We start from the raw sequence: 22,872 nt of genomic DNA on the forward strand, positions 1-22,872 counted from the left end.
GGGGGGGGGGGGGGCGCTGTTGAGCCGCAGTGTTGCCAGGGAAACGACTCAAAACACCAATCTCGGTTTCGCAGCAATGGCCACAAGTGACTGTCCCGGGACCGAGGGGTCCCGACTGTGCCTGGACTAAACTCACTGCGGCGACTGAACGCGATCCTGTGAAGACCGGTTCGGTGGAGGGAGGAGACCTCGGTGGAGACTTTTTTTTTAACACAGACATTATCGACTGGACCATGCAGGGATAAGCACTTCTTCCCTAAACCCATTCAGCGTCCTGCGGTTCGACTGGTGAGTAAAGGCGGTCTGCTCCGGGACAGAGGTGCCGTAAGGCTACGGGACAGCTAGCATGGTTAGCGTTACGCTACGGGACAGCTAGTCCGGAGTTAGCGTTACGCTATGGGACCGCTAGCATGGTTAGCGTTACTCTACGGGACAGCTAGCCTAACGATGACGCTAAACTACGCAGTTAGCGGCAGCAGCCGCTAAAGTTAAGCTAAGTTGGTTGTTGTTCGCAGGGGTTCTCTAACTCCGAGGGGCATGAAGAGCAGTGTGCTTTTTGTTGGTGTATAGCTGCTATTTCATGCTCTGTGCAAATGTGCAGACTTTACATTATTGCTCTGTCGTGAAGTTTTACGAAAAGGAACAGATTTTTTACAAAATAGGAAATACTTTAATTCCCCGCGTGACTCCGTGAAATACACCTAATCTTGCTATACATTTAAAGTTAACGTTACTAAAATTACAATACTCTAAAATGAGACTTTTCTATTTTTACCTTCAGGATTTATGCTATTTAAGTTAGTGGTGGTGGAGGGTCATTTATCCGAGGCGCAGTTTGCCTTAACTACCCTTCATTTAGGTTACTTTTAGTGCTAAACTTTACTTACATGGTAATAAAGTCAAGTATTTTAACAAATCACTACTACTACACCGTAGGAGCTGTTATTCCAAGAACTGTTGCTTTCATGAACATACTTAGATCATTACACTGTCTGTAAGTGGCTGCAAGTACTCGGACATCTGAATGTTCATTTTTAAGGAAATTGCATCAGGACGTCAATCAAGAAATACAGTGTTACCACGTTGAGGGGCCGAACACACTTGTTGGCAGAGGTGTGAATACTCCTCCAATGAGCGCCATAATTAACCGCATATTGCAGACCATATCCACCCTTATCTCACTGAGCTGAGAGAGAGAGTGACAATGTTGTTGTGGTTTTAAACATGCATTGTCTTGCACACAACACACAAAGCTGCAGCACTCTGATCCATTGTGTAAGTACTTTTTTCTATTTCTATATTTCATTTCGCCGAAACATGTCATCATCCCTGTAATCCCTTAAACTTGCTCCGAATATAGCAATGACACCGAACTCGTCGTATATTGCGTCGTTTTGTTTACGTCTGGGTGGGTCACAAGTGTCCTTCTGTCTCTGCCCTCCGAGCATCCCTCCCCCGTGCTGTTGTGGCCGCTGAGCTAGACTAGTGCACGAGGGCCCGGGCTTAATTAAGCCCCACAGGAGCAGATGGCCCGCTGGCAGCCTCCTCTGATTGTCAGCCGTGCACGGCCACTTTAAACGTAGCTAAACGCTTCTGCGCGGGAGGGGTTCAGGAGCTCCTTCCAAGAGCTGGGGGATAGACCTGCCAAGTGTAATTAGCTGTGGGACGTAGGCGGAGGAGGGGGGGAGGGCCGCCAGGAGGCAACAGGTGGCATGTGTGTGTGTGACGGACTGTATGACGACGGTGGCTTTTGGGAAGAAAGCCGTGTGTGTTCTTTTGGTAATTGAGGGGTTGTCATCTTCCGTGCGTAATTGTGTGGGTAACTTAGTGGTAATAAGGCCACAGATGTAAGTTGAATGGTCTTTTTCACAAATCTGTTTGCAGGAAACAGGTGTGTCGAGCCTACGAGGTATTTAAGTCATTGCAGGTTGGGAGAAAGAGAGCCGTACCTAAGTCTCTGAATGGTATTTAAAGCTAATTTTATTATGTGAAAAAATGAAACAGGCTTTCTGAATACTTGTTTTTGACCTGTAGTGAAAACATTCACTCCTCACTTTACGGGTTCTGTTCTAAAAGATACAATTAATTGTACATACAATGAACTAACTCCAAATGAATTTCTCCCAGAAAGCCAATTCACCAATTTGTGAATCGAGGTTGATGCACAAAGATTCCTTAAATAAATTAGAATCATTTCATAACAACCAGGGGATCTCAGGTAGCCAGTGTGCTCGGGATCTTCATATATATTGTGGGTTTTTTTTATTTTGGGATCCGTAAAGGCTACTGATGGATATTTTCATTAAGCTGCTCATGAGGACGGGACAGTTGGGGACAAGTGTACCTAAGCAAGTGACTGGATGATGTTTGACTAATGGGATATCAGGTGACTAAGGCCGCGGAGCTTTACATGATAGGAGTTAGATTAGTGGTGTAATAGATGGGAGGAGGTTAGAGTAACGTTGGCCTCTGTACACCAGGGCTGGGAAATATGACTAAAATCACTATGTGGGTATGTTCATATCTCCATAACAACATATATTCTTGTTTTATGCCATTCAATAAATACATGATTTTGTATACATTTTAATTCTCTGTTTGTTTTTCAGGAGGACAGATCGCAGACAGAAAATAAAGGACATCCTCCTCTGGCGTGCTATGGCCACTGTTTTGACCAGTGCTTCATATTACTCAAGCAGATCTCAGTAAACACTGGGGTGGTTTGAGCTCTATGCTGCTGCAGCAGGGATGATCATGTCCCATATGAACGGTCATGTGCAAGACGCCTCCGGTCAGGCCAAGAGCCACAGGGAGAGGGCGGTGGACTGTCCAGGGGACGGAAGTAGAATAGTCAAATCTTCAAACTGCAGTGCCCACATGGAGAGGATTCAGCACTACCAGGAAGAACTTAGGAAAAGGAGAGAGGAGGAGAGCAGGGGGAAGCATGACATCGACCCCAATGCTTCACTGAGGCTCAAGAAGCTGTCACAGAACCCCATGGTGGGCATTGACAATCCCACCTTTGAGGGGAAGGAAAAGGCCACCAAAGACGCATTCCCCCAGGATCCAGTCGCTGGTGAGTTGGGGGTCCTTATTGTGGTCCAGAAGGGTGGAAGGAGGAAACAAGGTCACAAAGGAGCGGAGCCGTCCTGAGCAATCAGAGAGCACTAATAAAACAAAGGGAGTAAAACAATGACTATGGAGCAGAGGGTGGAGGGGAGGAGGTTTTATGTGATTACGGGGCCGTCCGCCATTCCTACTGGTTGTGTGGTCAAATTACAGAAAAAAAAGACGTAAGGGCTTTTGCACAAAATGTTTAATTTACTTCCTCACCTCTGCCAAGGAGGTTGAAAAATAACAACCTTTGGGAAAGTTTAGAAGGGTGTATAACATGTCACGGAAGAACACACATTTAGGAGTGGATCTGAATCATAGGGCAGATAACACGCGTTGTTTTTCACTGATGGGGAACAACCTTGTCTGACATCTGCAGGCTCCCAGTGACCTTCTAGTCGCAAAGATTGTCTAGTGAGAGCAGAACCGATAGTTGACTGTCATGCAGAACGTTCTGCTATCTTTGATAGTCCACATGCACAAAATTACATCCCTTCCATGTGAAGACAGTGATGCACGCACGGTTTGGCCTTGCGTGTTTGACACACCTGTTGCAGAAGTGTGGACCAGCAAGCCATACACCTCTATACCTCTGAAAGAAGAGAGCTGGAATCCGGGAGACTCAAGAGCCTACGTCCAGTCTTTGACTAAACACCTCCCAGAGTGATGTAAAAGCTCTTCTGCATATTATATGAAGCTCCACTCAAAGAAACAGACATGTTAGCATTTTGACTATTGCTGAATTGGGAGATGTCCCTCCGTTTTCTCTGTTTTTGCCTCTGCACTCTTCCCTCATTGTCTCCACCTCTTGCTCAGAACTGGCGGAGTTGTTGCAGGCTCTGAAGTGGGCGCATCACTGCCTGGCTGATGCGCAGAGCCAGCAGGACGTGGAGCTGATCATGCAGCTCCTTTCCAAGGAGGACTTCAAGAATGCTTATACCATCTTCATTGCTGTATCCCAGCAGATGAGCAAAGTCATTCCCACCTCACCTCTCACAGCACAAGCAGAAGATCTCTGCCAGGAGGTACGCATAATGATCATTTTGAAACACCAGAAAAAACAACATCGTCTGCAAGCACTTAGACTTTTCTTTATTATTAAAAGTCTTGCTGAATTGGGGTAAGCAGACTTAACTTTTAGTGGAGTAGTGAATAACTCACTTTACCTTTTTGAGAAAAGCATGCCACAAAATATGTTTTGAAGAGAGACCAGCAGTAGTAGATTAGTAAGCGGTGGCATACGCACATAAACACGCTTCGATTGTATTTGCCAATTTGTGTTTTTTGGAACACATTGAGCCTGTCGTTACAGACACGTACCTTGTGGGTGAAGTTTCTGCACAAACTCAGTGAAGCATGAAACATCTTTGCCTGTGGTGATTTTTAATTCAACAAAGCTTCCCAAAAGACAGCAGTGCCAGTCTGAATAATTGTGAAATGTAAATTATCTTTTCAGTCAACAAGGGGAGTGAAAACAATAAATGAGGCATCTGTTGGATCCCGGCCACGCATTTAATTTGTGAGTGCTGTGAATTGAAAAGAGGCAGAAGGAAAATGTTGTGTCGAAAAGATTAAGGTGAAAGAATGGTGAGATGACAGGAACATGGACATGGAATGAAAGGGGAGAAAGTCAAAAGTGAAATATGTGATTCGGTGTCACCAGTTGGGAAATATAACTGTATAAAACATCGGTCTTTTAAATTTCCTGCGACAGTGCTGACCCACCAACCCCATTTCCAACGTACAGACATCCCCAAAAAACGCATCTCCGTGTCCCGGTTTGAGTAGGCGGGAACGTGCCACACAAAACGCGGCCCGATTGTTGCCACTGAAGGCGGGCGACAGTAATTGACTCGTGTCGAGTGTTCCAATGCAGCCACAGACGCACAAAGCTCGGTTTTGCCGACGGAAACTGTGATACGGTTTGCTGTGAATTGGGTCGGGGCTCTGTTCAAGATGACAGGCTACACCCGCTACGGGCGATTCATTAGGATCAGTGTCAACTTCTGATAGGTGTAGCGTGAGAGAATGTAACACTCAGGCTGCCGCAGTGTGATTTTCGGCAGCCGACCTTGTTTTTGACGAAACGGGGCTGCTAGAGTTCATTCAAAGGACAGCGAGCAGTACGGCTGTGGAATCTGTATTTCAGTCTTAACAGAGGTGGTTTGAGGATAGACGGGCTGAGGGAGATTATCTGTCTTTTTCTTGTCACACACACACAAACGGCACGTTGTCTTCCTGCGTACAGTAAAGCAGTGCGTTCACTCCCCCCCCACCACCACCACCACGCACATATCCCAAAGTGCTTAACAACACTTAATAGTTTGAGCTGCAGTGTGTCAAAACTAAGTGCCCGGGCTGTGTGACACTCAGATTGACTGTCGGGTAAACTAATCTCCCGGCAGCCCGTGTGTGAGCGGTACAGCACGTCGCAGGAAGGAGGGCCGGATCTGGGCGGCTAGAAAAAGAAACTCCAGCGGCTTACGGCGGTGTGGGCGGCCAGGGCGAATGGCTGCTCGGGGGGAGGGATGGGGGGGGGAGAAAGTGCGTCATCTTGTTAGCGAGGGTTTGATTAGTGTGATGGATGAACTAAGCTCCAAACAGGCGAGGAAAGAAGGAGTGTCAGAACACTTAAATGCCTTCTTTTATTATTTAATACACAGTCCGATTCAACACACACAACAAAATTAATCCTTTTCTGGATTGTGTACAGTATAGGATTAGTGTCTAGACTTAATATAGAAATATTTACATCCCGACTTTGGTCATGTTGACCTTGTAATCCTGAAGTATATGATTGTTATACAGTTTGGTGTCTGGCAAACCTCTTCTCAAGCCAACATCCAATCCTTCTCAATGAACAATGTTGGGTCTAAGAAAACGAGAAAAGACTCGTGAAAAAGATACCCAGACCAAGCGAGCGACACAAGTAAAGTAAGATGTGAAAATACAGTTTCCACCATTCCAAAGCACAGCACGTCAACCACTCAGGAGCTTTTCTGCGTTTAGCTCAATGCAAATGGTACTGAGACGTTCACACTGTATTGTGTCTCTATTCAGGTCCAGAAGATCCTCCAGTCCAGCCAACATAAGGAGGGTTTGGAGCTCAAGGCCCTGCTCACCAATCCTCACCTACAGGTCAGATGTCAGCTTCTGAGTCGGGACTTACATTGATACCCTTACAGGGCTTTTACAAAAACTCACTCTTCAGGTGATATCCAGATAATTTCAATACTGGAAATAGAATCATTGTTATACTGCACTAGTCCAATTCAACTGTGACGCAACACGCGGCTGTGTTGTGTTTGACTTAAATCCATGTTGTTACTCGTTACACATTGGAATGATTGCCCTTTTAAATATTTGCTAAACAACAATTCTCCCTTTGCTCTGCTTCACAGATTTATTTTGAATTCCCTGATTTAAATGTAGGTTGAACAAAACATGAAGTTTTCATCAGCTTGAATTAGTATACATTTTGATTATGAAATAATTGCAAACGGCCTTCTGACAGATGCTTCTCTTATATACAGTAGCGGTCGACAGACAACTACCACATGCAACGGGTTGGAATGATATCATTACATGATGAAATCAATGACAAAGTAGAGCTATAACATCTCATCTTTATTCTTTATGAGCAAGATTATTGTGACGTCCTGGGAGGCGATCTGCTCGTAGACATCATTTGTGTCTCGTCAGTCAAACAGAGAAGAAGAATCCAATATAAGAAACTGATTTTCAAATTGCATTTGCTCTGAAGTTGCCTGAATTTGTCAGTTTAGGCTTCACTGATTCTTCTGTAGAAAAAAATGTCACCCCATTATCCTCCATTAGAGAGGCGGTAAGGTGAGAGAAGACCCCGGGTGGGTGAAGCTGCTTTGATTCTACGGTTGAGGGTTCTGACAGGCGAACGCCAGAGGTCTGATTTTCGGCCAACATAACTTTGAACTACCGATTTCTCTCTCTGCCCTGTTAAGCCCTCCGCTGAGCTGGATCCATGTAGCCAGCGGGGGCAAAGTGATGTGATGTGAGCCTGCCTTGTGACACAGAAAGAGGAGCAGTTTATGTTGCTCTCGGCGGGGCAGCAGAGGCTCACATGAGTCACGCTGTAGTATGTACAGGTAGACAACCTCGTATCCAAAACCGTATGGGCAGGTACACGTGTGTAATAGGCTCCTTAAGTTGGTTTCATCCTTAGAAATATGAGTTTCTACCCATAACCACTTTTTTTTGACGTAAATTGTTTTTTCAAGTGGTGTGTTTATAAAAATCCAATAATACGCTGTATTCTATAACGAGAGCAAAGATGTTTGAAAGAAGACACCTTTTTTGTTTTGTCTATGAGTTAACGAACAGGCGCAAAGTTTAATGGGATGAGCGTAAATCCGTCTGCACACTTCGACTAGTGATCATCAAAATAGCGCCTCCTTTGAGAGTTTGTCACCACTCAGGATGACATTCATTACAGTTATGCTCACTTCAGACAAGAGTTCTTTGTTCCATTCGAAACCCTTAGAACCCTTTCGGAAAGAAGACTTCTTCAAGGATAGTCAGCCCTTACCCTTTTTAAGCCCCGTGGTTGTGCTCTTGTTAGCACCCTTACAAGGTGCTGGGAGAGGGTTCAGGGTAGAACTGTTAAACCATACAAGGATTCTCAGTAGAGCCTCTGTTAGCTTGATGGATTTATTAATATATTAAGAAAATGTTTAAAACCAAAAAATGGTTCTACAATGAGGATGAGCCAAATAACCCTTTATGGTTCTAGTCAGCACCTGCGTTTATGAAAGTGCAGGAAAAAGCGGCTTTGCAAGCAGGGACAACAGTGATTTATTGATGAGGGGGGGGGGGGCGGGGGTCCTGACTGTTAAATGGAGGTGGAGATTAGGACGGATTGTGTGCACGGCAAAGCTGAGCCCGGTCTCTGCTCTCTCAGGTCCCCTCCGCTCCAGGACAGAGAAACTAATTTGGACCGACGGTTATTAATCGCGGAGCTCAGAGCGCTCTGTCACTTTAAATGAAGCCAAGGAGCAATCCTTGCAGTGCAAACCACTCAATAAATTTGCGTTATGTTGTCAACCGCGCTACGTTATTTTCATTATGTCCAACCTAAGCTTCTATAAAGGTCAACGACACGCAACCTGAAGCCATTCATGCGTTCATTTTCTTTAACTCATGCTGCCTCCTCCGTTATTTTTCTGTCTGTTGTGTGTGCGTGTGTAAAACCTGTGTCTGTACTGTTTGTGTCGCTGTGTTTGTCTTTGTGCGTTCGGCGTGGCAGGCTCTGATGCAGGCTCATGACAGCGTGGCAGGGCAGGAAGAGCCAGAGGAAAATCTGACTCAGTACATTGGAGAGACGGTTAAACTGGTGCGGCTGGTGAAGGCCCGTGACACTCCGCTGGTGAGACGCCATCTAACACTACCCTGCTTTATTGCTGTGTACACACAGCACGTCTTTGTGTGTTTCTACACGGCTGAAACACACACAAGTTGTTACACAATCCTAAAACCTAAGTTGGTACTGTATGTAACACCAGTACAATGGAAATCTTAAATGATCCACGCAGCATTTAATTAGTTATTGACGCAACGACAAAAAGGGTGAATGATAAACAAAGACGCATATGGTTGTATATAATCGTGTTATTTATTGTTGAGCCCAAAAATCAACAGGGCTACAAAATGCCTGTCAGTGTTAGATATCGGGAAAACTAAGATTTTGTTTGTGTGTGCGGCCATCAGGGTGCAACAGTACGTAACGACATGGACAGCGTGTTGGTGAGTCGTGTGGTCAAAGGGGGAGCAGCAGAGAAGAGCGGCCTCCTCAGCGAGGGGGACGAGATCCTGGAGATCAACGGGATATCTATTCGTGGGAAACACGTCAATGAAGTCCACGACTTACTGGTAAAGGCCCAGAAGTTGCTTTGTTATATTATAATTAATATAATATTAGTGAGTTTGACAAACATGTCAAGCCATAGAATATCCAAAGGTGGTCGTTGTTGAGAATTAGTGGGATCCACTCGTTCCTTTTTCTTGAATATTAATTAGACACCTAATGTATTTATTTTCGGAAAGAAATGACAAACAGCAAAACAGTGCTGAAATTTAAAAAAAATGGAATTGAATAGAAATATGATCTTGTCGTGTTGATTCATTGCTTCTCACCTTTTCCATTAGCAACAAATGCAAGGCACTCTGACCTTCCTCCTCATCCCGAGCTCTCAGATTAAACCTGCTCCACACAGGCAGACTGTGGTGAGTCTCTAATGATGGTTGTGTGTGCGTGTGTGGGAACGCCTGTTTGAGAACACGCAACGCCAACCGTGAGGTTTCAAACCCCGTCCACAGATGCACGTACGAGCTTACTTTGACTACGACCCCTCCGATGACCCCTTCCTGCCGTGTCGGGAGCTGGGCTTGTCCTTCCAGAAGGGAGACATCCTCCATGTCATCAGCCAGGACGACCCCAACTGGTGGCAGGCCTACAGGGACGGAGATGAGGACAACCAGCCTCTGGCGGGACTTATTCCAGGTAGGCATCTTGTAAAATGTATAAATGTAGTTAATTGCTTGACAAGGGCAGATAACAACTGCAAAGAAAGAAATTCTACCAATACAAAAAAACAACATCTACTGGTGTGGTCAGTTGCTTCCATAACACATTTACACACATGTGCTGTATCAACACTAAACAGCTGTATGCTTTACTACAAATATACATTTCTCAGTCTCATTTTATGTATTCTTTTCTTAATATCTTGCATTTTGTTCTGTTCAGTGCTTGTGGCTAAAACATATGAGAAAGAATAATTAATAGTTATTGTTACATCAACACAAAACGTTCTGCAAAAAAAACTGTTCTCGGAAAGAAGAACACCTGGTGTTAGAACAAAAACGTGTGGTTAGATAGTAGATGCTAAATTTGAATACATTTGTTTATTATAAATTGTATAACGAGTGCTCACATTTAGGTCCATTTAAAAAAATATTACTGTAATATTACTAGAATATGTCACACCACATGGGACACTGGACAAACACAGTAAGTATCGTGAGTAATAATAAACCAGAAACTACAGTTCTGGCAGGAAACACCACCCATCTGGCACATCAAGCAGATTAAAACCAACACCTTAGAATTATTTACAATTAATCTCTGCTGCAATTTCTGTGCAAAGAAAGGCTGGAAGAAAATGAGTTTAAGTAGTGGAAATTGAAAGAGTTTGTTTGTGGCTTTTGCTCAACACTAATAGGTGGATTATGAAAAATCATTCCAAGCCAAAATTTAGATGGTGTTTTTTTTGCTTCTTTCCGTTCCATGTTCTTAATTCATAAGAGCTTTTGAAATAGAAAACGCCGGTTTCCTGTATGTATATTTACAGTTGGAGAGCTGATCTGCATGTTTTTGCTTTTCACTTTTTCAGGAAAATGCTTCCAGCAACAGAGAGAAACCTTGAAGAAAACTATAACAGACAAGAGTCAAGAGCAGCAAGGTAAGCACCCGATGTGTAAACACACACACTGTGATTCTAAAATACAAGATATCATTTGCAAACATTTTGCTTCAATCCCGACTTAAATCACAATAGAGTTTGTGGTGTCCAGGCGCTTGTGACAAAGTGAATGTGAACCATTCTAAAGCTTTGTTGACTTGTCATTTCTCCAGGGAGGCTTTGGTATGTAAAGAAAATCAAGAGACAGAAGAGGAAGATCATGTCTACTTCGTTAAGCAGAAACACTGGTACGACTCTACTTGTTACTTCCTTTTTTTCCTCACTGGTTTTCTTCAAAAACGTAACATTTCTTGAAGTGGGTCGCCGGTAGAGAAAGTTCCTTCCTCGACGACCGCTGTTGAGAAGCTGCATCCGTAACCTGCAAAGCACCTGCTGTCGCTTCTCATTCAGCACAAGTGCAAGACTACCCCCCCCTGTCTTGAGCAGCTCTCCAAGTGTCCACACATTGTCAGCGTTAACCCTACACGTTAGCCGGAGTTGACACGTCTTGTCGCTCTAGCAGGAGCTTGTCCAGACTTGTGTGTCACAGCTCAGATTAGTCTCGTCTTCACAGAAAGGATCAGAGCAGGCATCAGCAGGTGCTCAGCAGAGGCCTAAATGGCTTGAAGGGGGATGTGTGTGACATGTGTGATGTCGCTAGTTAAGACATTGAAACGCACACGCACGTGGCCTGTAGTAGGTCGAACATGAAGCTGTCCGTTGGTAGGAAAGACCAGAGAGAGGGACAATCTCACAGTTACAGAGCAGCATCCCAAGAGCTACAGAAAAACGCTGTACGGGGTTTCACTGTCTATCCCAACTGTCTCTTCAGACTATGATGACATCCTGACCTACGAGGAGATGTCCCTTTACCACCAGCCAGCCAATCGCAAGCGTCCCATCGGCCTGATCGGTCCCACAAACAGCGGTCACGACAATCTGCGTCGGAAGTTTCTGTCCATTGAACCAGAAAAGTTTGCTGTTGCTGTTCCTCGTAAGTCGGCGCCATGAGTTCAGCTGAGGAGCAAAACAAATGTTTGGAGAGTTGTCATATCTCCTTTCAACCCCGATACCTACACAAAATTCCCCAAATGTCCAATGTCAAAACATTTAACTGACACCTTATAGACTAGGAATGCAGTAATAATGGTCTGTCCTTCTTCATGGCAGACACCACCAGAATCCCAAGGATACATGAGCGGAATGGCCGCGAGTACCATTTTGTGAGCCGGTCTGCCTTCGAAACCGACTTGGCAGCAGGGAAGTTTGTTGAGTCGGGGGAATATGAGAAGAACTTGTACGGCACCAGCACCGACTCAGTTCGACATGTCATCAACTCCGGACGGATCTGTCTGCTCTGCCTCCACACCAGAGTAGGAGACTTGAGTACCCGTTACGGTCTCGACAATTCCCAACACATGTTGTTCCGGTCTTTACATCCTCCTCCTCTTGTCAGTCACTGCAGGTCTTAAGGTCCTCTAACTTGAAGCCCTATGTGATCTTCATCGCTCCTCCTTCCCAGGAACGACTGCGCACTCTGCTGGCCTCAGACGGGAAAACACCAAAGGTACCCGCAGTGTTTCCCTATCGACGCTTTCCACACACATTGTAACTTTCAGGCTTTGTACATCTCGCATGAAGAATCCCTTCATCAAGACGTTAATAGGTAAAAACTAATATATGCAATGAAAGTATTGTATCACATGAAACGGATACTCAGCTGTCAACTTCTATTCAGATCCTTTAATTATAAAAGTGAGAATGACCTTACAAGCATTTATAATGTATGTTCAATACATATTATTCATTCTAGAGGAAACCGTCTTGTTTTGTGTTCATTGCACAGCCTGAAGACCTGAAGGAGGTCACTGAAAAGGCCCGCGAGATGGAGCAAACCTTCGGCCACTTCTTTGATGCCACCGTCGTGAATATGGATCCGGACCAAGCTTTCCATGAGCTGCGCAGGCTGATAGACAAGCTGGACACCGAGCCACAGTGGGTGCCCACGTCTTGGCTGTGCTAGAGATCACAGGCTGCAGCTGCAGGGAGCCAGTGTTGGACAGACGTGAATGTTCCAGGTGATCGGCCGTGCTAATCGTCCTTGGATTTTAACTCGGTCATCGTCCTCGCTAACGGATAGACATGATCTTTACCACATGATGCAGGGATGGACTCTTTCTCACGTTTTATTTTGTTGCTGTGTCTGTGTGCGTCTTTGTGATTTTTTTTTTCTTCCTGTTTTGTTCATTGTTTGTCTCAGTTTTATGCAAATTCATCTATCAATTACATAGAAACGTCTCTATCCTATTAGCAATAGTTATTTATAATTGTAAATATATATATTTTCTAGCCAAAAAGATCAAATATTTTATGGAATTTCCTGTGTGTGTGATATACAAATGGTACACTTGACTTGAAGGATGTTACAATTTTTAAATGGCTTCCTGCTGAAGCACCAAACAGAAGAGAAGCCCCTGTGCTCAAAGTGGCTGCCGTGTCACGGCTTCCCTTCAGTAACACAGATGGGACACAGTGCTGTAACTTGCAGTTTTTGAAGGTACTTCTACACCAGTGTCAGTATTATTTTTTTGTAGTTTCATGTCTCAACTACACTGTGATAACAGACCTCAAATCTGAAGTATTGTCTCTAAGCTGGTGATCATTACACCATGCTGCAAAGTACTGCTTGTGATTGTTTCCACCAGGTTTGTCTGAAACAAACAGCTTATTGGTTAAGGTGTAAATCCAACAAATATGGGATTACTTCTTGGCAGAGAACTTACTGAATCATGAGCACAATTCTTGAAAAGTATTAATAAAATCAGATACATATCTGCACAACTGATCTACGCATTGATTTCGGTTGTCTCGTATTCCCACATTAGAGAACATCATTTGGAATTGGTTGGTAAAAAAAACATGGTTACGATCTCAACCTTTGCAAAGGCCTACAGTAACTAAAAATGTGTTCATGTGGCATTTCTCATCTTGCTCGGTTATTTGCACAAAATGTTTCCTCGCACATGTGGAAGGAAATTGGATGCTGCGCTCCGACCCTAAAACCAAAAAGCTTCCAAATTAGTATAAAAGGGAAAATGATGTTGTGCTAACAGTGTCAAGGAATCTAGGCGATGATTGGACATATTTATTTGAATGACGTTTGGGATTTGTTGACTTGCACTTTACAGCAGGGCCGTTTTCTGGTTCAATGGTAAACATCCTCAAATGAGGTAACACAAAAACTCCACAACACAGACTCACACACTTTGAAATCTACAACCAGCGTAAGTGCCACAGCATGCGATGGGTGTTTGGGTGTTTATGAGGAGCAGGAAATATCTACAAGTTAATCACAGCGAATCCTCCTTTGACTTCACTCACAAACCATGTGTATGCATCTAAGAGTGTTGTTGTCGTTTATGTTGTTTAGTGAACAGTACGTAGGGAACTGATTCCCCTTGAGGGCAACCAGCCCTTTGGTTCTTTACAGTGATAAAATCTGGAAATACACTGAAGCAATAGAACAAATCATCACAGACAAGTACTCAGCAAACCACTTTCATCACTTGCAGACATAAACGTGGCCTTAGAGGCACAGAATAAATAGGATTTTATGTGAAGTCGGGGACTCGTCTGCCCGGAGAGCTGTTCACTCGAACAGCATGTCCTCGTCCGTCTCCTCCGTCAGCATGTTGGTGGGCTCCGCGATTGGACCCAGTTTAGCCAGACGGGCGGCGATCTCCAACTCTGTCCTCTCCCTCAGCTGCTTCTTCTTCTCCTGGATTTTCTTCAACCTGCCAGAGCACAAAATCAGTTCAGTGGTGAGAATGAATAAATACATTAGTTTGAATGGAGAGAAAAAAAGACGGGGAGGGGGGGGGTGTCGATAAAATGTTCTCACCTGTAGAACTCCTCTCGTTCTCTCTCATCCAGTTCTGTGATTATGTAGGTGAGGGTGCGATCAATCCGGGGAATAATCACTGCAAAGGGGGATGGAGATGAGCTTTAATTGATCGGTCTTGGTCCTTAACTACGTGACTATCAAAAGGCAGCGGCTGGGTGAAGCGTGTGAATTTACCGTGTTCAATAGCGTTCACGCGGCGGTTGGTGATCTTTATGGCTTCGTCCAGAGTGACAAAAGATGTCTGCAGACAGAGAGTGGGAGGCGTGACGGAACATCTCATACCGCGCTAACTTTTCTTATACTGATTCGGAGTTCTGAGGTCGTTTTAATTGGTATTTCAAACATTCACTTCGAAAACCTTAGATGAAATTCCTTATGCTGTTTAATGGTTTAATTATTATTCCACCACTGACCAGACCACCTGAGGAGTAATAAAACTACGCTGAATTCCGGTATATGTGTCGGAGCGCTCCCTACCTGCAGGGAGGCCAACTCCACCAGCAGCTCAACGGCTCGGGCGTAGTTCCTCTTCAACCTGGACAGCTGCTCTCCTCCTCTGGCCAGACCAGTCAGCTCGTAACCTGAAAGGCGCCGGCAGGGTGAGAGCGTGTCGCAGTCAGTCGTCACGGAAAACGGAAACTTTTATCCAAACATGACTTACTGTCCCCGCCTTCTTGGTAGAATTCAAAAACTGGAAGGGTGACACCTAAAAGAAAAAGAGAAAACGGTGTTAAGATGAAGCATATAAAAACTGGTTTTATCAAGAGTCAAAGTGAGAAAGTGTGTTCACACTAACCGGCCACGTTGTCCCTCTTGGCACGGACTTTCACTTGGGCTTTGTTGACATTCTGGATGATAGTTGTGCTGTGGACACAATCACAGATGTGAGCTACAGTTGCGTCTTCTTTTAAAAGCCACAACCCGTGACCGTTTAGTGATTAATTTGTTCACCTGAAGTCTCCAGCTGCAAATTTGGCTTCAGCCAAAGAGAAAGCCGCCTCCCTCATCACCTCTCCCATCTTAGTCTTAGTCTGGAGAAGAGAGAACAGAAGTCCTCATTCGGGGAACTATGGAGAGCACTTAAAAAGACACGGATGCGAGGAGAACAACCGATCCTTTTCAAACTGACTTCGATAATTTTGCGAAGGATCTGACGGAAGCGCATAGAGAGGGCGTCGGATTTCTTTTTGAGGAGGTTGCGGCCGGTCTGCGCCCCCTTGAGCCGAGCCTTCATGATGGTCTGGACCCTGCAAGGCGAAAAAACAAAAACACATTTTGAATGCCGTATCTAAATCTCACCAATTACACTGCATGTGTACAAAGATTACATGTTTTTTGTTTTTGTTATGTACATTCTTTGGCACGCATGTAAAGAAAGTACAGCTGGTTCTTCTAGTTCTCTAGCTTTTTTATGGTGGTTTTATTTTATAACATGCAGGCACAGATCAGGAACCCTAGTTCACCCTGAATGCTACATTCAATCCCTCCAATAGATTCAGACACCACCTCAGACTGACAGCTCGCACTGTGATGATGCTAGCAAGATCACATGACTAAAGAAACGCAGTCTTCCTCTTTTAAACAGTCCCCTGGCATCGGCGTAGAAGACACTTTTGCAGACAACAACCATCGTCTAACGTTATACAAGACACTGTGACACAATTCGCAAGTCGCCAAAAACAGATGATTAACATTTGGCTTTGAGGCTACAGTGGGGTTAGCAACTAAGCTAGCAAACAAGCTGCTTACATTCTGGAGGGGAAAACGTCGAGCCTCTCTTTTCCAGACATCTTCTCGTCGTTTGGTCGATGATGGCGGACTTCTGTTTACTGAGCTTCCCCCAAAAACAATGACTGAAACGTTAGCTTTGTTCTACTTGAATAAACACATAACCCGTTGTTTTTTGCGCAGGATTAGCCTTGGTCGATGTTCGTGATCTTGTCCTCCTGCTCTCTCTCTCTCTCTCTCTCTCTCTCTCTGGTGATCAGCTGACCTCGGATCATATGACTGGACCTAACGCGTTCTGCGCATGCGCGGGCCGATAAACCCTGACGATCTTTTCCGGGTCGAGAAAGTTAGCACACCCACGAATGTGAGCTAGCGGGCCCCAAGTCGTTCATTTAGAAACCTCCCAAGGACCATTAATCCGATTTTTAAACGCGTACAATACAGAACATTCAAGTGTATCATTCCGTAACCATATGACACAGGTGAGTTTGTTGTTTTATAAAGAGGGTTTTTGCCGGGTAGCGGCGAGCCTGCTAGCTAACTGCTAGCCTCGGCAGCGGTGCATGTGCCGCATGTGAGTTGTGAACCGGGTAATTAGCCATGAAGCTAACGGGTATCAAAGTGAACAGTCTGTAAAACCTGAACCACCATCTTCTGGTATTTAACTCCGTGATTGTTACCAGTTACAGTCGCTATTAATGTGTTGCCTCCATTTAAGCGCACGTTAACATTTAACATCAGTTCGCTAACTCGCCGGTCTGCATTGCATCATCCCTTTCATAGACTATACAAAAACCGCTAACGTTACATCTCCCTCTACTTATTCTGGGGGGGTATTTCAGTTTTCTTCTGTTATTTGACTTTGAAAAGTGAAAATTGTTTTAAAATCGGTATCCAGAAACTAGCACCAACGTTGTGTCATTCAAAATATCACGTTCAATAATTCTCATTGAGCGTTTTAAACACCCCCTGCGAACAATCGAGTTTAATCTCATCTCAAGTTAAATGGAAATCCATTTGAACCCAAAGTAAATAAGATAAAGTGGAGCTAGAGTGCATTAATACATGTTAGATGTTCATACAACCAGCATGTGCATTGATGAAGACATTTGACATCTAAGTTTGTTTTTCAACGTTTTGCATCAAGACATAGAAAAAAATAACTCGTAAAATATATTAATAGTTGTCGGGTCCAAGATCCAGTCAAGTCCAAAGATGTTAAGTAGATAGTAGTTTGTACTTGTGTCTGTTTTTTTCTTCAATTCAACATGCTCTGTTTTTGAATTCTTTCAGCTTTGAAAATACCCACATTCTCAATTCAGTTTTTCTGTTTTAAAAAAAAGAAATGGGAAAAAGACTATATTCTGATCAATGATCGGCATCATTAGGGTTGTTTTCTCAAACTTTAGAAAAGCCTATCCCACTCGAGAGGATTTTCGCTCACATTGTAAGCTTCAAACATCTCACCTCCTTTCTTCTGTTTCCATCCTCTCAGCGATGCCGGCGCTCAGCTGTCGATTTTACCACCACCGGTTCCCGGAGGTGGAGGACGTTGTGATGGTGAATGTCAGGTCCATCGCCGAGATGGGCGCTTACGTCAGCCTCTTGGAGTACAACAACATCGAGGGCATGATCCTCCTCAGCGAGCTGTCCCGTCGGCGTATCCGCTCCATCAACAAGCTCATCCGCATCGGCCGCAATGAGTGCGTGGTCGTCATCCGAGTCGACAAAGAGAAGGGTGAGTGCCCGGAGGCCGTTATTGTTCAATTTAACCAGAGAATAATTTTACTCTGGTGTGTCTTCTGTTGACACAACTCATATTTGGACAGGTTTAAAAGTATCCACTGCGGGGGTTTACAATAAATACACTTTACGTATTTATTAGTTACTTGCATCTCAACGTCACAAACTTCAGAGAACAATGAGGGGGAAAAACATCTGTTTTAATATTTATAATTAATATTTAATACCATAGTTGTCACCATATTTGTTTCATATATATTATTCTGCGTGGGATGAATACATGCTGTGATAAAAAAAGTAATCGCTTCATGCGTAAATACTGATTCTTTATTTTACGCTTGTTTTGAGATCAATTAGTCACATTTACCGCAAAACAATAGAAGTATGTTTTATAATAATGCAGCAGCCAGAGAACAACTTCTGAAGCCTAGCGAAAGATGAGGAATCGATGAATGAGGATATTGATTAATCAGTCGTGATCAGATATATGTATATCAACATTTAGAGGGATAATGGTCGCTTGTTCTGTTTCAACTAAACACCAAGACATCAAATGTCTGCTCTCTTTCAACATGTAAAGTTTTTTTTAAAGCTTCAAATATGTTTATTTTATGATGTAATTTGCGCCAAAAAATAAGACGACATGTCATTTCTGGTCACATAAATGTATTTAATGGTGCTTTTAAGTTGCTGCTTGACGGTCCCATTCAGAGAGTTTAGTTAGTTAGTTTAGTTAGTTAGTTAGTTAGTTCGCTAGCTAGCTAGTTAGTTAGTTTAGTTTTTAAACAGTAGTGGAAATCTTGTTTTGGAAAGTCTCCTATTGCAGATCTTAAGTTACCACAATAACCCCTGTGCTTTGTCTTCAGGATACATTGATTTATCAAAAAGAAGAGTTTCACCAGAGGAGGCCATCAAGTGCGAAGACAAATTCACCAAATCCAAAACTGTGAGTCAAATTTGCCCTACGGATTTTTTAAATTAAATTTTGAAATGCTTGCCGACGTCATTTGTGTTCAGCATTGCCAAAAGAGCAATTATACTTTCACGATAACATTTTCCTACGTTTTTTTTGGGATCGCTCCCAGCGTTTTTATTTCCGTTGACCTCTCTGTGACCCTTCGGATGCATTGTGACGTCGGCGCTCGTTGCGTCCGCAGGTCTACAGCATCCTGCGGCACGTTGCCGAGGTGCTGGACTACAGTAAGGACGAGCAGCTGGAGGACTTGTACGAGCGCACCGCCTGGGTGTTCGATGAGAAGTACAAGCGGCCGGGATACGGAGCCTACGACGTCTTCAAGCAGGCCGTCTCGTAAGTGGTCGTTTCCCGCCGCGAGGCGAGTGGTCCGCCCAGCGACGGTATGATTTGATGACGACGAATCAAACTTTGGTCCTCTTCCCCGCAACAGAGACCCGGCCATTCTGGACTGCCTGAAATTGACGGACCGGGAGAAGGACGTGCTCATTGACAACATCAACAGGCGACTCACTCCGCAGGCCGTCAAAATCCGAGCAGGTAACGAGTGTAGCAGTGTGAGAGTTTCACTGTTGTCTCCATGGTTACTATCAATAACCTTCACCAGGACAGCTTGACAAATGGTTTTATATATTGATTTAAAAAAAATTTATTTCACTGTTAAGTAACTAAAGCATGGACATTCTTCTAAATGAAGAAAGTCTGCTTTGAGCTTTTTTTCCTGCACAAAAGTCCGGATGGAGTCCTCTTGTCTCTTTAACTAAACAATTAAAATGACACCACCTCAATCAGTTTTTTCTAATACTGTACACGGTATAGCGGTTTATTCAGTTTTGTACGATTTGTATAATGAGATACTGAAATGCTGCAGCCACACGGCTTCCGTATGCTCTGATATCTGATGTTTTTTTTTTTTAGCTATGTCATGATCTCAGTTGGACTTTAATCGAGGAACCCGATGAAGATGTGACGTAGAGCCCATTTTGTGATCATCTTTTTCTCTCGTTTCCTCCCCCACAGACATTGAAGTGGCGTGCTACGGCTACGAGGGCATCGACGCCGTGAAGGAGGCGCTGAGGGCCGGGCTTGGCTGCTCCACGGAGGCGATGCCCATCAAGGTTTTCACCGCAGCCCTCTCGCCTGGGCCTTTTTTCGTTTCCGTGTGAACGCCACGTGGACGCGCCGCTGTCGTGAGACTTAACGCGCTCTTCCTCTGCTTGGCAGATCAACCTGATCGCTCCCCCCCGCTACGTGATGACCACGACCACTCTGGAGCGCACGGAGGGCCTGTCCGTCCTCAACCAGGCCATGGCGGCCATCAAGGAGAAGATTGAGGAGAAGAGGGGCGTCTTTAACATCCAGATGGAGGTGAGTGACTCCACTTGCTTCACGTGCAAAGGAATTCTCCCCTTTAGACACACGATATAACTTTTATCAGTCCCACAGTGGGGAAACAGGAATCCACAAAGATATTATAAATCCCCAATGTCTCAGCCCAAGGTGGTGACGGACACGGATGAGACCGAGCTCGCCCGGCAACTGGAGCGGCTAGAGCGGGAGAACGCGGAGGTGGACGGAGACGACGACGCGGAGGAGATGGAGGCCAAGGCGGAGGACTAGATCCGGTCTGCAAAGCAAACTACATGAGGAGAGATGTGGACAGACCTGGCCACAGCCCCCCCCCCCACCACCCACCTCACCCCTCCAGTCCATCAGATGTTAACTTTCACATTGCAAACACTGGCGTTAGTAGTTCATTGGCAAACGTCCCCGGTTGGCCGCAGCACAGCGAGCTCTCGTCCCGTGCAGATATCGAGGGAAGGTTGAGTTACAAAGCTAAACAACAATATAGTTTTTTTTTTAAATTACATCAATTTGAATAAATCTAAAAAATAAAAGCAGCTTCTTGAGGAGTGGAGCCCAGTGTCTTCAGTGTCCATGGCGCTTAACCTCTGGCGTGCGATTGGTTCAAAGGGGAGAAGCAAAGGCTCATCAGGTGGGACTTATGTGCTTTTTTTTTTTTTTTTCCAGTTAGGTTTTTACTGGCAAAAACTGTTTAGATCACATGACATCAATAAAGTTCTGGAAGTTTTGATCTTAATGTGTCTTTGTGCGCTGCTACTGACTTTTTAATTTTATTTAAAGATTAGTGTAACAGACCTTTATTTCAGCTCTAAGCAATGAGGTACAGAAATGGAGGAGAGTGATCGGGCCGGGCGATCTGCCCCATCGTGTTTGGGGAAAATGAAAGGACTAACAGTAGGGTATAATTAAATGGTCTCCGATGTTTTCTGTAATCGGCATTGTGGGTCATCGCCTGTTCACTGTTTATGGGTTTAATGTTGTTGGCGGGAAATACGAGCCAATAGATTGTTCTGTTATTTTTCAAATGTTACGTGTTCATGAATGGATTTCTCATCAATGCGTGAACGTCAACCAGATTTCAGTACTGTAAGTACACAGGGATCGGGGGCTCCCTATTTCAATTCAACATGTTATTCGCCTGCACCTCCTCCCGCCTACCAACAGCCAGCCAACACATTGACCTAATGAAGACAGGATTTACAATGCAGGGGCTACTGCAGGATGGGCATACTCAAGTTATGCATCTAAACCTCGACTAGTCTTTTCAGTCATTGTGCACTTTTTTTGGGCTATTTTTTTTTTTTTTTATGTCCCTCACTTGGTGACGTCCCAGTCATTGTTTTCCAACCTTTTTTAATCGCATTAAATACTTTAGTTTTCACGTTATTGGGTCTGAAAGTCGCTCGGCGCTGCCACAATTGCATTGTGGGTAATCACCTGTTCACAGTTTTGTGTCGTTAGCCAATAGTGTTCTGTTATTTCTGTGTGTGCGTGTGCACCTGAGAGAACGGTAGTGATATGTCATCCTGATTACCAAATAAGGTGATAATATCACCATGATAACCAAATAAGGTAATTTGGCTCCCAAAACTCACTGACATACCGTACGTCGCTGATATAACATAAAATGTATTTCTTTCTCTTTTTTTTTTTTTTAATGTGAACGTGATTCAGTCGTGTAGGATTTGTATGCAACTTCAAAAACGTAACATTTATCAGATCCATGTTGCAATAAACCAAGACAATCGAGTATCTGGACATGACTGCAAAAACCAAGCCGAAGGCCGTCTGTCACAACCAGATTAAGAAGGTACACGTTGACCCGCACATGGAAAAAAAAGGTAAGCAGATATCCACTGCAATCCGTCTAAATGTAAAAGTATATGTGCATTAATGTCTGCATATCTTAGCTGCTAGTTATATAATCTCGAGAATGATCAATACTCGTTTTACAATCCGCTACAATCGTTGCTCTGAAACAAAATTAAATTGTGAGTTTTTTGGGAGCGTCGCCTCGAAGTATTACCCCTAAGCAATCAGAATTTGTATCCTAAAATGTAATTTATTTTCACTTCAATGCACTAGATTAGCTTGTTAACATTAGCTACTTTACATAAAAATATATATTGTAATCAAGATAACTTAATTACTTAACCTTCATGGATATTAATTGATTGTTCTATCTGACTTTTTTGCAGCATTTTCTGACTACAAAAGTGTCTGCTATCCCCCAAAGAGTGTCCACCTCACTGACTGCACCATCCCACTGCAAGAGTGTCCTGGTCCACCTAACTGACCTGCCAGGCATAAAACGGTGAATGTTTCTGACTGAAAAAGCGATTCCAATGTTGAAAAGCGCATGTGTGATGGTCTAGCTAAATTAGATTTGCTGAGTTCCCATGTGTGTTTTTATGTTTTATATGTGCAACCTGCTGCTAGTAAAGGTTGCTCGTTCTGTTAGGTCAGTTGGAAATTTGATTACATTCTTGTTTTAATATTCGTTTTGGTTTTGTTTGGCTGAGGGGATGTGGAGGTGCACTCTGCATTTG

General features: G+C 44.1%; 3 protein-coding genes across 4 annotated transcripts; 2 read left to right on the forward strand and 1 right to left on the reverse strand.

Annotated features, from left to right (window-relative positions):
• pals1b (protein associated with LIN7 1, MAGUK p55 family member b) lies at window positions 1-13,451 on the forward strand. Of its 2 annotated transcripts, none has more exons than XM_078093103.1 (14): window positions 1-288; window positions 2,610-3,076; window positions 3,931-4,139; window positions 6,175-6,252; window positions 8,396-8,515; window positions 8,857-9,018; window positions 9,295-9,372; window positions 9,466-9,649; window positions 10,542-10,610; window positions 10,784-10,858; window positions 11,443-11,604; window positions 11,781-11,983; window positions 12,067-12,177; window positions 12,457-13,451. In XM_078093103.1, exons 2-14 carry the CDS (start codon window positions 2,749-2,751, stop codon window positions 12,631-12,633), a joined length of 1,956 nt encoding a protein of 651 aa, XP_077949229.1. In that variant the 5' UTR covers window positions 1-288; window positions 2,610-2,748; the 3' UTR covers window positions 12,634-13,451. The 2 variants fall into 2 exon arrangements, with proteins under 2 accessions (XP_077949229.1, XP_077949230.1); XM_078093104.1 differs by lacking the exon at window positions 1-288 and adding an exon at window positions 1,885-1,964.
• A 289-nt stretch (window positions 13,452-13,740) lies between these two features.
• On the reverse strand, window positions 13,741-16,514 carry atp6v1d (ATPase H+ transporting V1 subunit D). Its single transcript, XM_040159901.2, has 9 exons — window positions 16,264-16,514; window positions 15,644-15,761; window positions 15,466-15,545; window positions 15,311-15,378; window positions 15,176-15,220; window positions 14,992-15,095; window positions 14,689-14,755; window positions 14,512-14,590; window positions 13,741-14,404 (listed from the first exon to the last, which is right to left on the reverse strand). Exons 1-9 carry the CDS (start codon window positions 16,302-16,304, stop codon window positions 14,260-14,262), a joined length of 747 nt encoding a protein of 248 aa, XP_040015835.1. The 5' UTR covers window positions 16,305-16,514; the 3' UTR covers window positions 13,741-14,259.
• Window positions 16,503-21,059, forward strand: eif2s1b (eukaryotic translation initiation factor 2, subunit 1 alpha b). The gene is made up of 8 exons (XM_040159900.2): window positions 16,503-16,724; window positions 17,738-17,980; window positions 18,852-18,931; window positions 19,143-19,294; window positions 19,392-19,498; window positions 19,979-20,076; window positions 20,183-20,326; window positions 20,453-21,059. Exons 2-8 carry the CDS (start codon window positions 17,740-17,742, stop codon window positions 20,576-20,578), a joined length of 948 nt encoding a protein of 315 aa, XP_040015834.1. The 5' UTR covers window positions 16,503-16,724; window positions 17,738-17,739; the 3' UTR covers window positions 20,579-21,059.
• The last annotated feature ends 1,813 nt before the right edge of the window (window positions 21,060-22,872 follow it).

This window comes from Gasterosteus aculeatus, chromosome 18 (assembly GCF_964276395.1).
Source record: "Gasterosteus aculeatus chromosome 18, fGasAcu3.hap1.1, whole genome shotgun sequence".
Classification (NCBI taxonomy): domain Eukaryota; kingdom Metazoa; phylum Chordata; class Actinopteri; order Perciformes; family Gasterosteidae; genus Gasterosteus; species Gasterosteus aculeatus.

Excerpts from the sequence above, each read along its gene's own strand:
- pals1b (XM_078093103.1), top strand. The coding sequence starts at position 2,749 with ATGATCATGTCCCATATGAACGGTCATGTGCAAGACGCCTCCGGTCAG. Across the intron at positions 8,516-8,856 it reads AGGCCCGTGACACTCCGCTG|GGTGCAACAGTACGTAACGA; the intron begins GTGAGACGCCAT and ends TGCGGCCATCAG. Across the intron at positions 12,178-12,456 it reads CAGACGGGAAAACACCAAAG|CCTGAAGACCTGAAGGAGGT; the intron begins GTACCCGCAGTG and ends TTCATTGCACAG.
- atp6v1d (XM_040159901.2), bottom strand. The coding sequence starts at position 16,304 with ATGTCTGGAAAAGAGAGGCTCGACGTTTTCCCCTCCAGAAT. Across the intron at positions 15,379-15,465 it reads TTTGCAGCTGGAGACTTCAG|CACAACTATCATCCAGAATG; the intron begins GTGAACAAATTA and ends TTGTGTCCACAG. Across the intron at positions 15,221-15,310 it reads CAAGAGGGACAACGTGGCCG|GTGTCACCCTTCCAGTTTTT; the intron begins GTTAGTGTGAAC and ends TTTTTCTTTTAG.
- eif2s1b (XM_040159900.2), top strand. The coding sequence starts at position 17,740 with ATGCCGGCGCTCAGCTGTCGATTTTACCACCACCGGTTCCCGGAGGTG. Across the intron at positions 17,981-18,851 it reads CCGAGTCGACAAAGAGAAGG|GATACATTGATTTATCAAAA; the intron begins GTGAGTGCCCGG and ends CTTTGTCTTCAG. Across the intron at positions 18,932-19,142 it reads AATTCACCAAATCCAAAACT|GTCTACAGCATCCTGCGGCA; the intron begins GTGAGTCAAATT and ends TTGCGTCCGCAG.